The sequence below is a fragment of the Diceros bicornis genome, chromosome 34, assembly GCF_020826845.1.
Source record: "Diceros bicornis minor isolate mBicDic1 chromosome 34, mDicBic1.mat.cur, whole genome shotgun sequence".
Taxonomy (NCBI): Eukaryota; Metazoa; Chordata; class Mammalia; order Perissodactyla; family Rhinocerotidae; genus Diceros; species Diceros bicornis.
In genome coordinates, this window is record NC_080773.1 from 32887833 (window position 1) to 32904748 (window position 16916).

General features: G+C 41.7%; 1 protein-coding gene across 1 annotated transcript; it reads right to left on the bottom strand.

The window, feature by feature from the left end:
* Positions 1-1027: 1027 nt before the first annotated feature.
* LOC131397714 (NACHT, LRR and PYD domains-containing protein 2-like) lies at positions 1028-15693 on the bottom strand. Its single transcript, XM_058530776.1, has 8 exons — positions 15652-15693; positions 13622-15216; positions 12176-12346; positions 9625-9795; positions 7725-7895; positions 7237-7407; positions 5071-5238; positions 1028-1356 (listed from the first exon to the last, which is right to left on the bottom strand). The coding sequence occupies exons 1-8, from the start codon at positions 15691-15693 to the stop codon at positions 1053-1055; spliced, it is 2793 nt and encodes a 930-aa protein (XP_058386759.1). The 3' UTR covers positions 1028-1052.
* Positions 15694-16916: the final 1223 nt, after the last annotated feature.

Genomic DNA, 16916 nt, shown 5'->3' on the forward strand with positions numbered 1-16916 from the left:
TGTAACTAGGACTTTGATAACATCCCCATCTCAGTGTTCTCATCCTTAAAGTAGTCACATCACCTACCTGTTCAATTTGGTGAAAAAATTGAGTGAGGATACATAGATCACTCACTTTTGTCAGTGCCCAGGAATTAGTGCTAAATAGTGATTTTGAATTGTTTATTTTTTAAAAGAAAGTTCAAGTGGTTTTGCCACCTTTTCTATGAATTACTGGCAATAAGTTGAGGATAACTTTGAGAAAGGCTGTGCTTTCCATGGGCAATGGATTATACACACAGAGAGAGAATCATTGAAAGTTTAAAGAGAACAGTGATGTGGTCATATTTGTGCTTCATCAATAATAGGGTAGATCAAAAGAGGGTTTGGCAAACTGTGGTCCATGGGCCAAATCTGGCCCACTGCTTGCTTTTGTAAATAAAGTTTTATTGGAACACAGCCATGCCCACTCATTTATGTATTGTCTATGGCTGTTTTCCCACTACAATGGCAAAGCTGAATGGTTGTGACCAAGACCACACAGCCTGCAAAACCTAAAATATTAGCTATCTGGTCCTTTACAGAAAAAGCTTACCAACTCCTGGGTTAGAATATAATAAAACGGATTAAGGAAGCCACAAACCACACTGATCAAGTAGACTCATCAGGCAACTACTGAGAAATTATTAGGCTGAGAAATACCTGAGCTACAACAGAAAGAAGAAACCAACATAACCGTCTACGAACTTTGTAATATTTTTTCCTAGGCTGTCAAGCATAAAGTTTACTCTAAGTTAGCTCTTGGGCATATTAATAAGTGAAGCTTCAAACAAAGTGCTTTACCTTTTATTATCCTTATATTCTTGTGAGAGATAAAACGTTTTAACATCAAGTGGGTACGTGTCTCGTACAGAATTTACGAGAAACCAGACAGTGAAAGCCAGCGCTAAATTCTACATTTTGACCCAGGAATTAACATTTGACTCTCTGGATCTTCATGAATGAGACATCTTATAGATATCCAATCATCCCTCTTTGAGACGTGTAATTACTGGAGAATCATCTCAGGGTGTTCAGGAGAGGAAGTCACAACACGAGGATCTGGTTGTTCTGGCACCCGTACATTCAATCGTCAATTTTGGATTGCTGTCTTTCACATCATCCAACAGCTTCTGGATTTCCACACTAGACTCATCGATCTTCAACCTGAGTGTCTTTAAGGGGCCATCATTCTGTTTTAAAGCCTCAAAGAGCATCATTATTCCATTCTTTCCCAAGATATTCTGGCCCAGGTCCAGAGTTTCCAGCCTCTGATTGCTGATGAGGGCAGATGCAAGGTCCTGACAACAGAAAGGAGTAATGGAACAGCCCCAGAGCCTGTTGAGAAAGAGGACAGAAACCCACACATTCATTGAGCCGGTTCTTATTTAGAACCTACCGTGTCGCCAGGCACATTCTTACTTGCTGAGGACCTGGTAGTGAAGAAATGGAAAAGAAAAATTATTTTCTTTATGGAGATTATTTTAGTGACATCAGATATCAGGACATGTTGTACTAAAAACAGTAGATAATGGTATTATAACAAAACCAACAGGATTAGGGTAAATTGGCCAGAAAAGGATTAGGTAGGTTTATAGTAGTCAGTGAATTCCTCATTGGGAAGGTGATATGAAAAAAAAACTAAAGGAAGTTACAGAGTAAGCCATTATGGTAACTGGGGAAGGAAGCCAATATGGCTGAAATATCAAGCTAAGGGGAGGCACAAAGAGTGGTTCATAACTAATCAGAGGACCCCATAGTGTCTCATAGGCTATTTTTAAAACCTTCAGATTTTATCTGCAGTGAGCTGAGGGGCTTTTGAAACAAATGTGCTGTGGTCCAGCTTGCAAACTGAAAGGTACCTCAGGGTCATGGTCTGAGAACAAACTTCAGGAAATCAAGGGCCAGAACTGGTAGACTAGCTCAGAGATTATGCAACAATCTGTGTGAGAGTTGGTGAGTGTTAGCAGTGGAGAATATTAGCAGTGGAGGGTTAGATGGTCATCATCTAGGTATCTAGAAGGAGATGCCTCAAAAGAGTTTGAATGTGAGGTATCAGATGATAGAAGTAGTAAGAGATCAGAAGCCTTAGAGTCAATGAATAGAAGGATGGATTGGTTTCTTTTAGATCTTACAGCAAGTTGAGTTAATGATACTAGGTAAGGTATGATATGTTATCATTCCCTCCATTCTTTACCTGCTTTTCCCAGAGCTCCTTCTAAAAGATGCCTTTGCCAGTGGAGGACAGAGAGAGGCTCTATTTAGAGTAGCTACAGCTCATGCCAGCTTACATATAGCCTAGCGAGCTGACTCAAGCCACACTGACCCCTCAGCCGTGTGCCCTTGAGCATCTGCCCATATTTATCACTTATCTCTAACCATCTTTCTGCTGCCCGGGCACTATGATAAGCAGCAGAGATGCAGAAAATGGATTCAATTCCACTCTAAAATAAAATTTACAATGAGTAAATGGATTAACAAATTGTGGCATATCCATACAAAGGGATATTATTTAGCCATATAAGAAAGGAAGTACTTACACATGTTTCAATGTGGATAAGCCTTGAAAATATTATAGTAACTGAAAGAAGCTCAACACAAAAAAACTACATGTTGTATGACTCCATTTATATGAAATATACAGAATGGGTAAATCCAGAGAGACAGAAAGCAGATTTGTGGTTGCCAGGGGCTCAGGGGAATGGAGAGTGACTGTTCATGGGTCTAGAGTTTCCATTTAGGATAATGAAAAAGTCCTAGAAATAGATGGTGGGAGTGGTTGCACAACATTGTACGTATACTAAATGCCACTGAGTTGTATACTTTAAAACAGTTCATTTTAATTAAAAATAGATATACCATATAATCCAGTTATTCCACTACTTAGTATCTATCCAAAGAACATGAAATCAATTCAAAAAGGTATATGCACTCTATGTTCATTGTAGCATTACTCACAATAGCCAAGTCGTGGATCAACCCACGTGCCCATCAACTGATGGATGGATAAAGAAGATATTGTACATATATATATATACATATGTACACACAATGGAATAGTACTCAACCATAAAAAAGATAAAATAAAATCATGCCCTTTGCAACAACATGAATGGACCTTGAGGGTACTATGCTAAGCTAAATGAGCCAGACAGAGAAAGACAAATACTATATGATTTCATCCATATGTGGAAGATAAAAACACACACACATAGATAAGGAGAACAGATTAGTGGTTACCAGAGAAGGGGGGTGAGGGGAGGGCAAAAGAGATAAAGCGGTACATGTGTATGGTGTTGGATAAAAACTAGACTATTGGTGGTAAACACAATGCAGTCTACACAGAAACTGAAATATAATAGTGTACACCTGAAAGTTACACGATGTTATAAGTCAATAACCTCAATAATTGTGTGTGTGTGTGTGTGTGTGTGTGTGTGTGTGAGGAGGTCAAGCCCTGAGCTAACATCCAATGGCAATCCTCCTCTTTTTTGCTGAAGAAGACTGGCCCTGGGCTAACATCCGTGCCCATCTTCCTTTACTCTGTATGGGACACCACCACAGCACGGCTTAACAAGTGGTGCGTCGGTGTGCGCCTGGGATCCGAACCGGCGAACCCTGGGCCACTGCAGAGGAGTGTGCACACTTAACTGCTTGCGCCACTGGGCCGGCCCCCTCAATAATTTTTTTTAAACGGTTCATTTTACATTATGTGAATTATCTCAAATAAACTTTTAAAAAGTTACAGTTCTGGTGTTTGGCCAGGTCAATACTACGGTTTATTGAGAGAAGAGCATGCCACAATAGGATAGTTAGAAGATCTCTGAACTATCAAAACTAGTTTGTTGTTCCCCATAATAACCAAGATGAGGTGTGAAATATTAAATAGCCCTGCAAATTGCAGGGTCTGAGTGCTCTTGTCAAACAAAAACAGTAAGAACAACGACCTTGCAGTGGGAAAGAATTGGGTGTGTTCTGGGAACTGAGAAAGAAGCTAGTTGAGGGATGTGCACCAAGGTGGGAAGAAAAACGCGAGATGAGGTTAGAGAGACAGGAAGGGGACTAGTCATAGAGAATGCTCTAGACTTGGTAACAAACATGGATTCACATGCTTATTATATAAAAGATTTTATACTGAGGTTGACACATTCACAAAATAATTCGATTAATGCATTAACTGTCCTGTTAAGAGGATGAGTCCTATGGAATTGTCCGTTCCATAAGGGAAAAACTAAATGTCAGAAGTCACAGCTAATAAACATCAGATGGTACCTGAACCATATTCTGATGTCAATGCCCCCATTCAATGCCTTTGCTATGGTTCTGGGTCCTTGTTCAAGGATGTGGAAAGACAAATCCCAATTGGTAGATACTGTGGATTTGCTTGCTCAGTATCTTCTCCAACTTCTAATAGAGGGGAGCTCAAACTTGACTGAATATTGGAACCATGTGAAATGTCTTTAGAAATTGATGCATGGCTCTACTTCCCCTAGATTTAATCAGTCTAGGAGAAGCTTGACCATCAAGAATTTTAAGTTTCCCAGGTACAGCTAAGATGTAAAACAAAACCACCATATGTGTGTTCTAGTGTTCTTTCTGGTCTCTGCAAGGCTAAGGTAGTATTTACATGACCCAGATTCTGTTTCCATTAAGGTTCTAGTTGCAAAGTAGGTGTCATCAATGAGATGCATTTGACTGAGACTTGGAAGAGAGAAGTGATGCATCCTGGTGGAACCATTGCATTTCCCAGAGGTAGTATACATCTATATTTCCCCGGGTACTGAGCTGGGGCAGGCCCACTGTGTCCTGATCACTGGATCCAAGAAGAAGCAGTGTATTCCTGAAATCCACTTCACTGGAGGCCACCCCTAGCTATATCCCACTCTTCCAGACCCTCTAAAGGACTTTGTAAGCACCCAGATGCCTGTACTCAATCTCTGGAGGGGTTTGCTCCTAAAACTGGACCAGGAGTGATACCATTGCAGTCTACATTCCAAAATATCTCAGATTAAATATTTCCAAACACTTTAAAAATGAATAAAAAGTACTTACCCCAGGTATTTTAGCTTACAATTTGGCTTCTTCAAAGCCTCACAGAGAAACCATAATCCAGTAGCTATGGGATTGAGACCCAGGTCCAGGTTTGTTAGGCTGGAGTCTCCTTGGAGAAGTTTTGAGATAAGTTTGCAGCCATGTCTGGTTATGTTGCAATGCCACAACCTAAGAGGGCAATCAGAAGAAGAGAAGTCTATTATTCCTCTGTGACTTATACCCTCTGAAGTCATTGTTACTTCCAATACCACGTTTCTTCTACTCGGAGCCATATATTTTTGGGCAGGCTTGTATATAAAAAAAAAATACGAATGGAATGATGATTACATTATTTCCACCATGCCAAGGTGGGAGGGAGTTAAACTGGCCTTTGTCTGCCACATTTTATAGTGGAGAAACAGACACACATCTGCAAAGATACAGGTTTTCCTAGAAGGTCAGGATATTGTATAGGTCAAGACTTCAGGCTCTCAGTTCAGACAGACCCAGGACTGAATCTGAGTCCTTGCTTATTTTGTGCATGGTTAGATCAATTGGGGTTCCCTCTCCCTGTCTTTTTATGTTTTATTTCAAATCTTGGATTTAATCATCCCAGCAGAATTATGGTACACCAAAAGCTCAACATTCCTGATATCTTAGAGGCTGTGTTTCTAATTTAAATGCTAAAGATTCTCCTACACACTTAGACTTCTACAAGTCCTCCTGGGCCATAGAGAAGGATGGTCACACGGTACAGTTAGGCAGGTGGATCTGCAATCAACCCTAACAGCCTTGTGCCCCAAGTATGGCATAATAGCAACAGAGTCTGCAGAACCCGAAGCAACACGACAAAGAGCAGACAGATGATAACTGGCCCAAAAGAGGTTTTGTATTATTTGAAATCCTAAAATCATACTTAAACCTGGTGAGTTTGGGGAGGGGGCCTAAAACAAAGTCTAAAATTAAGTGTAGACAGTCTACAAAATGGAGGCTTGGTCCAACATTGACCTTATGTATAAAGCAATGATCGTTGACAACTCAGTTTATAGAGGCGGCTTCATACCTACTATGCAGGAAATGACCATACAAGCTAAGGAGCTAAGCTTCAGTTTTTCAATTAGTAAAATCGAAATAAAGGTAACTATCACATGTAGTTGTAAGGATTAAAAAGATGATTCTTATAAAATTTAGTCGAGTCCCTGTTACATAGTAGGTGCTTAAAAAGCAGACGTTTTTTGTTGTTTAGATGCCTAAATCAATTCCAAATTTAAGATAGGGTTGTCTACATAGCAACATCATATATGATATTTTACACTCTTCTAATGAATACCATTTAGGTAGAGATATGATCTTTTTCCTTTTCTCTATCTGCTGCTATACACTGAATACCTGTTTTTCCTTTTCAGTCTTAAACGATTGGGGCATGTCTAGATTAAGGTATATCCTAGGTTAAGACAGAGTTTCTAGGACCAGCTAGAAGCCACAGGGATAACTGGCAGATGGTAGTTTTATAGGAGAGCAAGAGCCCCAGAGAAATCAAAACCAGACAGAATTGCTGAATAGAAATAGGTCTCCAACTGCACACAATTTCTTGAATGTTACCCTAACTATGATTCTAACAGGGACAGGTAGTTTGCGCTGGGCCTGTTCCCAGGTAACAAGGGTCAACAAACTATAGCCCATGGGTCAAATCCAGCCCATAACCTGTTTTTTATAAATAAAGTTTTATTGGAACACAGCCACACTAGTTCCTTTACAAGTTCACACTGACAACGGCAGAGTTGAATAATTGCAAAAGAGATGATATGGCCCACAGAAATATTGACCATCTGGCCCTTTGCAGGATAAAAAAAAAAATGTGTTTAACCCTAACATATAACACAATCCAGTCCCAATGGCAGGAATAAGTATGTCATGTGAACTTTAAGAATATACACAAAAATTCAGACCTGAGGACCAGTCTCCCATCCCAAATTCCCAGAATAGGAAGAGGCAGAAAGTAAAACCTGCTCTGAAAGACATGTAAATATTAGTATCCATTTCTACCTGGTCTTTCCCAAGCTCATACAATGGTCTTGCCGGTTTCATTCAAGTAGACTTATTAAGTGCTCTCATACCTGTCTTACTTGAATCTAGGTATGTGTGCACACATACACGTACACACACACACAGCCAGCAGGAACTTACACAAGAGTCTGTAGCTGACATTCGGGGTAACCCAAGCCCTCACATAGAAGTTTCACCCCGCCATCCCCAAGGTTGTTGTTGGCCAAGCACAGGTGTGTCAGCCTCTGGTTGACAATCAAAGTAGAAGACAGCTCCTTACAACAGGCTTCAGTGAGGTGACAGTCTTCCAACCTGTAAAAGCACCACACAAGTGGTAAGATGGTGAGAACATTTCCAAAGTCCAACCTTCTGGGCTGACATCACTTCCTGTTAATTCTCCACCCTCTCTTGTCTTGTGCTAGTGATCAAAGCCTGAAGGACCAGGAATGAGAGAAGAGCAAGCAATATGCATGAGTCATCTGCCTGGGACCAAATATGGGAACCAGGTGTCGACATCAGTAGGAGGTTCCACGTGAGTTGCCCTGTAAGTCTGGAATTACCATCACTCTTCTCTAGGTGTCCCCAGACCTAAAACAGAGATGCCCCATGGGACCAGATGAGGAACTTACGACAACTTCTGCAGGAAACACCTTGGGTGTCTCAGAGTTGTACACAGCAATTTGACGCCCTCATCCAGGAGCTCACTGGCTGTGAGGTCCAGGCATCTCAGGGACTGGTTGATTTCAAGGCCCAAGGATAAATCATCCCGCTGCTTAGTGGTATCAGAACAAGATCCCAACCTGAGGGATAAATGGGGGCAAGTCATTCTTCTGGGAGGACAGAGAGACTACATCAGTTTATCATGCTTCCCTGAAAACTGCATCCTTGATTTCCATCTCATTCTACTCCAATATGTGTCCAACCTTGGCCTGAACTATTGGAGAGAGTTGATCTCCTTTGCTTCTTCAAATACCCCCATGGCCATTTGATCAACATCCAGCCTCATCTCTATGAGGAAAAAATCTGTAATACAATCTGTGTGAAGTTGCACCAACATGGCCTGCTATTTCTCAAAGCCCACTTTTTATCTGATCACTTTCTCCCACCTGAGTCTGTTCGAATTCCACTTAGAATTAAATATGTGATTCCATAGGGGAAAAAAAGTGCCCAATACTCAAAAAGTTCAACTTCATAAGTTATTAGGGAAGATGCAAATTAAAATGAGGAGAAAATTTGACACTTAGGCAGCCACATCCTAAATATGTTGAGTTTAAGTGTTGCAAGGATAGGGACAATTGGGAACTCCTGTTGATGGGAATATGAATGTGGTACAGCTGTTTTAGAGAACACAGAAGCAAGCAGTCCATTACATTTGTCTCTGAAACCCAGCTGCTCTTGTAAACACAGATTCGAGTGCACAACTCTAGGACAAGCTTGTTTGCATCATGGCCCTGCCTCTTAATATCTTCAAAATCTTTGGAAGTTACTTAACCTTTGTAATATTCTTTTCTCCCTCAATCTGTACTTTGAGGAGATATAATACCTTTATGTCAAGAAAATGAAGGATATGATCAATCCATGTACTGTGCCTATTATAATGTATTCATAAGTAAAACTGAAGTTCTTAAAATTAGTACCTTTATTCCCTTGGAGCTTAACCTATAACAAGGACATTATAAGTTTACCTAAGTAATTAGAATACAAAGTGGAATGTGAAGGGTCTCAAATCGAGTGAGTGTAAATAGGAGATTCTGTATCAGCCATTTGTCATTTTGGAGCCTCAATGTATCCACTCATAAACATCACTCATCAGAACTTTAGAGCAACAGATATTTTTTCTAATTAAATGAAAAACAGCACCATCAGAAATCGTCAATAATGGTAAGAGCTCCCATTATTGCCTGGTCCCTATGCAAAGCAGTTCACATCCCACGTTTCAGTCAGTCCTCAAAACCCAATTTTATGAATGAGGCAACAGCTCAAGATCATGAGGGTCATAAATGTCAGAGCAAGGATTTCAGCTCTTTTCCAAATCCAAAAACGTGTGCTGCTAACCAGTACCTCAGGTTGCTGCTCAACTAAGTCGAGGGGGGAAAATGGCACCCTAAAGACAGCAATGATAAAGCACTCATTAGGAGAGCTCACCGAGGAATCTCTCAAACCAGTGAGCTACAAGGAACCAGGACACTTGATGCTTCTACAGTGTTACTGAGTGGTCACTTAAGGTTGACGGCTACTCTGAATCACAACAGGTAGGCAACATGCAGTCTGAAACGTCATGTCCCTAAGCTAGAGAATGACAAAATTCTGGGTGTTTCTCTGCATTCAAGGCTCGTTATTCAATGCATTAAGACAAGCTGGCTGGGGAAAGAATAGAGGCTAAAACCCCACCCAGGTTCTATTTGAGAATATGGCATGGCATGGCATCCATTCAGAGTGGCTACCATTTTCCTTGTAGTTCACCCAGCAGCATAGCGTGGCTTACAGCATCCTTTTGATGCTGAGAGCAGCAACGACCATGAGATCTACCTCAGATACTGCAGATTACATCTTGAGTGTTTCAGGGTCTCACACAACAGCAGCAGCAGCATCTTGTCACCGTGGACATCGCCTTCCAGGATCAGGTGTGTCAGCGTCTTCTTACCAATGAAAGCCAGACACAAGTCCCGATAAGCATCAGCAGGGGAGATGTTTTTAATCCTAGGAAAGATGAAAAGAAGCGATTCCACGTGGGGCGTGCTATAGATGGTTGGTGCTGAGAACAGACAGTGAGATGAGATATCACAAGGTGGACATGTGACATGGAGATGAGGACGGGGAGACGGTCTGGTAAGGGAGAGATAGAGAGGAAGAGATGGTCTGGTAAGCTGACTTCAAGGACAAGTCAGTGGAGTGGTAGCTGGAAGGAGAAAAAAGGAGTGACTACCAGTGGAAATAGTATATGCTGATGGGAGGGAAGATGGAATCGGACGGTGAAGGGCTCGTCTTTGCTCACGCTGCTCTTCAGATGGAATATCCCTATCCTTATTTTTCATATCATATCCTTTATTTCCTTCAACACTCAGCTCCCATACTTCTCCCCCCTCCCTCTTTTCCTACTAAGAAGAAATCACTTCTTACTATATCCCCATGTAGTCATTTGCATTTCCACAAAGCAGTTTTCATTTAGGCTACAGTAACTTACGGTTCATAAGTTAGCAAATAAATTACAGACTCCTTGATGGTATGGGCCATTAAGAGTTGTTTGCCTTTTATTTCCCATCATCTAGCATGATTGTGGAATTTTAAATTAAAATATTTAAATATATCTTAAGATTAAATATACCTTAGATTAAAATATACCTTCAGTGGAATATAACATGAATTTTCTCTAATCAAACTCTGGGCTTCAAGAAACAGTTCAGCATTAAAAGCATACATATGATTTTCTTAGCACCTGACTGCACCACCTTCTTCAGAATAAAAGTCAACCAACCTCATGTTATGCAATAATGAACCAGCTCATGAGTTTTCCTGTGTACATGGTAGGAAATAACTGGGGAAAGGACTTTTTTGTGTGTGTGTGAGGAAGACCAGCCCGGAGCTAACATCCATGCCAATCCTCCTCTTTTTGCTGAGGAAAACTGGTCCTGAGCTAACATCCATGCCCATCTTTCTCCACTTTATGTGGGACCCCCGCTGCAGCATGGCCTGACAAGCGGTGCGTTCGTGCACACACGGGATCTGAACCCCGGGCCGCCAGCAGTGGAGCACGCGCACTTAACCGCTATGCCACGGGGCCGGCCCCTGGAAAGGATTTTTTTAAGGGATTCTTTTAAAAGCATGCTTAATCCACCTTAATTTGAGACACAATCAACAGCTGCATTACTGCCTCTTCTGCACTCTCATTTCAGATATTCACTTTGGATCGAATTTTTAGAGCTTCTTAACCTATCTTTATCTAGTACCTCCAAACCAGGCAATCCACCCCCACATTGTGAAACACTCTTCTCCCTAAACTCACAATTGGTTTTACAACCATTGAGCCTTCATTTTTAGATAGTGAACGTTCCCTGTGGCTCATCCAAAAGAAGCTTCGAAATTAAATTTCAGCACAGAGAATTCCAGGATAAGGAGGGCTGCCATCTGTTCAGAGCCTCTGCTTAAACTGTCCTTAACTTGGTGGAGTTAGAAGTACATTCTCATTTTTGTTCTCTCATGTAGCGCCTCAAAAACCAGAGCAATGTAAACTTTAAGTCCATGCAGAAGAAATTGTCATCTTTGACGGCAGTCTATTGTTAGATTGTGTTGCTTTGTGCACACAGTTCTATGGCATTCTGAGATAAGCAAGCTATCTCAGCTTGTCACCTGACATCAGCAGGTATGGTCAATTGATCTTTGGCGTAGCTGTTTGTTCCAAGTAAATAGCACTACATTCGCAGTGGCTTAATGAAGACTTTTAATGCATGCCAGTTTGTGGAAAAGTTCCAGCAACATATCTGTGTGTAATTTTGAGCAGAGCTGATAAAGTTTATCCCTTGAACATGAGTTGGTTTAAAAGGATGTCCTAGAAGTCACTTGCCCAGGTGGCTCACATCATGATTTGCATCTGCCACAACCTCCCTTACTCAGACTCATTTCTCAGTCCCATCCTACACACAAGTTACAAGTTCATCATTGCCTTACCAACACCCTTATTCATGTATTTTAAATTTTTCTTTCTGAAGTATTCCCACCTGGGTCTCCTTCTGACAACATGCCTGTGCCTATATTTCCTGTAGGCTGAGTTTCAAATACACTCATAGCAGGTATAGCGAAACATCTAAACTCTTGGCCAAATTTCATGAAAACGACTTCCTGTCCTAGGATCCAAGTCTGCTCCACAGTGGATGTTTGCCAACATCCAAAATCTTGGTAAAATTACATGAAAATGACTCAATGTAATACATTACTCTCCTGCTAGACATGCTTAAGGATAAGAATCATTTAATTTCTTTGTATTCTGAGCACCTAGCTGGTCAGAACCTGGTAGGGCATTCAAATACTGCTTCCACCTTAAAAATGCCTGGGGACCACCATCACAGGATTAGCTTCTACTCACACCACTTTCTGGAGAGGACAGATGACGTGGGTTATCTGCTCACATAGAATCCTCACTGAGGAGTGACTCAGAAAGCTTTGACTCACATCCAGAAAGCTCAGGTTCTTGTTTGAACTGAACACAGAGCAGAGATCTGTCCAGAGACGGAGAGAGTGATGGTCGCACTGTGACCTAGGAGGAAGTGATAGACAAAAGCACATATGCAGAGTATGCATGGAAAAGTAACAGGAATCAGTAGGTTTTACTGCAGAGGAAACCACCAAAAAAATGAAAAGGCAACCTACAGAATGGGAGGAAATATTTGCAAACCACATATCTGATAAGGGGTTAATACCCAAAATATATAAAGAATTCATACAACTCAATAGGAAAAAAAATCTGATTAAAAAATGGGCAGAGGAACTGATTAAACATTTTTCCAAAAAAAGACATACAAATGGCCAACAGGTACATGAAAAGATGTTCAATATCACTAATCATCAGGGAAATGCAAATCAAAACCACAATGAGATAGCATTTCACACCTGTTAGAATGGCTATTATCAAAAAGACAAGAGATAACAAATGTTGGCAAGGATGTAGAGAAAAGGGAACCCTTGTGCACTGTTGGTGGGAATATAAGTTGGTGCAGCCGCTATGGAAAACAGTATAGAGGGTCCTCGAAAAATTAAAAACAGAACTGCCACATGACCCAGCAACCCCACTTCTCAGTATTTGTCTGAAGAAAATGAAATCACTAATTTGGCAAGTTATCTGCACCCTCATGTTCATTGCAGCATTATATACAATATTCAAGGCATGGAAACAAACTAAGTGCTAATCAACGGATGAATGGATAAAGAAGGTGTAGTATATGTATACAATGGAATATTATTCAGCCTTAAGGAAGGAAATCCTGCCATTTGGGAGATGGATGGACCTTGAGGCCATTATGCTAAGTGAGATAAATAAGACAGAGAAAGACAAATACCGTATGTTTTCTCATATGTGGAAATCTACAAAAACACGGAAGAATTCATAGAAACAGAACCGATTGGTGGTTGCCAGAGGCAGAGGTTGGGTGAAATGGGTGAAGTGGGTCAAAAGGTACAAAATTCCAGTTATAAGATAAATAAGTTCTGGGGATGTGATGTACAACATGTTGATTATAGTCAAAAAAAAAGGTAGGGAGGGAAAATATATGAAATGTCGAGAGTGTCTAGAGATATCTGGAACCCATTCCCCATGCGAACACTATAAGACTAAAATAAAGTAAGGCTCCAAGCCCCCATTCCTAATCTGAAGATCGTGTTCCCATCTAAAATGGTGAGCCAGCAGGAACAAATTCCAGCAAGAATAAAATTCTGACCCTAAGCCACAGGGCACAGGAGACTGTCTTCTTCTTAATGGAGCATGAGATGAGGCTGAAGATGGCAGAGCTTTAGAGTACAAAATCAGAGTTCTTACCTCTCAACCCAAGTGTCTGATTCCGATGCTGTATTATTCTCCAGGAATAGCCCCTTTTCTACCTGCAGCGAAATTTTCTGCAAGTTTTGACAATGTTTAAGGCAGAAAGAAGACTGCATCATTTCAAATGTATTGGTCAAGTGAATGGAAATTTCCTTGATGCCGGTCATTGCATCCTTCACAAGCTGCTCCTCCTGAGATTCGTAGAGACAGTACAAAAACTCCTTCATGTCCATCGCTGAGGAGAAGGGTTTACCCTCATTGGACTTGATTGTGCATTCCAGCAATTCCTGCTTGACCTCCAAGGACACTCGGCAGCCAAAAGTTGTCTCCAGCTCCCTTGCTCTCTTTTCATTCAAAAGGCCAAATAAGAAGTGCCCCACATGGGTCAGGGTGGTGTTCTTTAGTCTTTCTTCCTTGGAGAGCAGCTTCTGCACATCCCCGATGTCCCACCTGTGGCTATCCCCATCTTCCTCCTCCTCCTCTCTCTCCAGGACATAGAACAAGGCAGCAAGAAACTGCTGGACACTGAGGTGGATGAAGGAGTAGCAGCCCTCACAGTCTTTGCCCTTCTGGAGGATATTCCTGTCCAGGAAAGGATGGAGGGCAGACTCCTTTACCCCAAGTCTCTCGAGGTCTTCTCCATCAAACACAGACGTCTGTGTCCAGACGCCCTCAGCAGCCAGGAGACACAGGGCCTCCACTGGAGCTTGGAGGCCCTGACTGGGGCAGCTGCCGGGAGCTGGCGTGAACTGGCTGCACAGGAAACGCAGGAACAGTGATGTGGTGGTCTGGCAAGTCAGGGCGGGGTCTTCCCCCTTCTCCATCTGCAGTCGCAGACAAGTGCAGACGATCCAGCACACGGCGGGGGCCGCACCCATGTGGAACAAAGCTGCGTTGCTCCTCATCGAGTCAAAGGCTCGCAGTGCTTGAGCCTCCTCTGCAAAGTGTTTCAAGAAATATGCCTTCCTGTCCAGCTCTAAGAACCCTTCGATTTCTATGAAGAGTGGCTGTTCAACCAAGAGCCGGAGCTCTCTCAGGGCCCCCGGTCGAGTGGTGACCAGTAAAGTGGCCTTGGGTAACATTTTTCTCTTCAGCAAACTCCCCAGGAGGATGGGCACCGGCTTCTGCTTCTGCCAGTCGCCACATATGTCATGGATGAGTGCCCCCGGGGGGACTCTCAGCTCGTCAAAACCATCGATGATGAACAGGATCTTCTGTGCTTGGGCTAGGATCTCTGGAATGGCATCCTGCAAATCTGGCCAGCTCTCGGATATCAGCTCTGCAAAAGTGCACGCCCCCTTGTGGTTGAGCTCCTTGCAGCTGAGATAGAAAGTGGAATTGAATGTCATCATAATGTGGTCCTGTGTCCAGTCCAGCATCCACTTTTTGGCCAGTGTGGTTTTCCCAACACCCGCAGGACCATGCAGCACCACTGTAAGGGGCATTAGCTGTGTGGATATTTGGTGATTCAAGAATGTGAACTTTTGGCTTCTCTGGGTGATGTAGTGAAAATCATCACCATCTCCTGGCCAAGATGTATTCTTCCAGATAGAAGAAAATTTCTCCATTGTGTTTCTCTCTCTCCTCTTCACCTGTAGTGTTATGCAATGGGAGAAAGCTGGGGTTCCAATTATAGTCACCTGGAAAATATACTTTGCAAAGGACCAAGAGGCAAATTATCTACCAAACACCAACTGTGTGACTATAAGACAATATTTATCCACCTGGCTTTTCCAACCTCCAAGTCCTCTTCTGCCTCCCCTGGCTTTGGGTTATCTGTTCTTTGCACTTGTGTGCACTTTGTAAAATACCTGTGAGTGAAAACTTGACCACAGGGTTATTTATACTTCCTAGATGAGACATTATTGTAGATAAAGTGAACTTCAAATATTCAAGTCTGTTTTATTTTTATTATGGTAAAATACACATAAAAATTTTAACTATTTTAAAGTGTACAATTCAGTGGTGTTGAAAACATTCAGTGTTGTGCAACCGTCACCACTATCTGGTTCCAAGACTCTCATCACCCCAGATGGAAGCCCCATGCCCATTAAGCTCTCACTCCCCATTTCCCCCTTCCCCAGCCTCCGGCAACCACTAATCTGTATTCTGTCTCTGGATAAATTCTGGATTTATCTATTTTGGACATTTCACATAAATAGAATCATAAAATCTGTGGCTCTTTGTGTCTGGCTTCCTTCGCTTAGCATAATGTTTGAGCTTCATAGAGAGTCTATCATTAAGTTTATATTGCCTTCTTGCATCATCCACCTTGACTGAGCAAGCTGTGATGTAAGAGAAGCCAAAAGAACAGATACACTGTTAGAAGTGATTGAATCTGTCAAGTCCATATGCTACAGGAAAAGCGATACACATATACACCAAATACCTAAGAAGAAGTCTAAAATCGTGTGTCAGGTCTCCCCCCTAAGAGTTACAAGTTTGTGAACAATATCAAAGAGATCATCACTAAATGGAGAAATAGCATTCGTGGGTTGGAAGATTCTGTATTATAATATCCGTTCTTTCCAAATTTAGAACAATTTAGAAATCCCGTGCAATATGCCAGCAGGTTTGGGTATCTGATGAGCTAAGTTTAAAGTTTACATGGAAATTCAAAGATCTAAAATATCAAGACCACTTGCAGAAAACAGGAGTTGGAAGACTTACACTGCAAGATAAAGATGAGGGTCAAGACGAGGATGAAACTAAAGAGGAGCCCAGAGAATAAAATTTAAGATGACACTTACTTGCCTTACCCTTGTCCTGACCCTGAGGAAGATTACTATAAACCAGAGCAAAGGATAGGAAGCTCATCTAAGGCCAACAATGGACCAACGAGAGAGAATAGTGAGCATATAACAGACTCACAGGCACACGGTCAGTGTCTTAGCTGCGACCCTACTGTGCACAGCCATGGAGAAAGAACAGTCTCTTCAATAAGCGGTGCTGTGTCAATCAGATATCCACCTAAAAGACAAACTCTGATCCCTACATCACAGCATACACAAAAACTAATCTGAGATTGATTATAATCCCAATTGTGAAAGGTAAAGCAATAAAGCTTGTGAGAAAAATCAAGACTACCCCCACTGCTTTGAGGTCGTCAAGATAACAGACCAGACAAACTATGCGCAGGGCCAAAACTGGCTCACCACCTCTTTTTTTTTTTTAATTTTTTTATTAAGGTCACATTGGTTTGTAACATTATATAAATTTCAAGTGTACACCATTATATTTAGGCTTCTGTATGGACTGCACCGTGTTCACCACCAAAGTCCAGATTCCATCC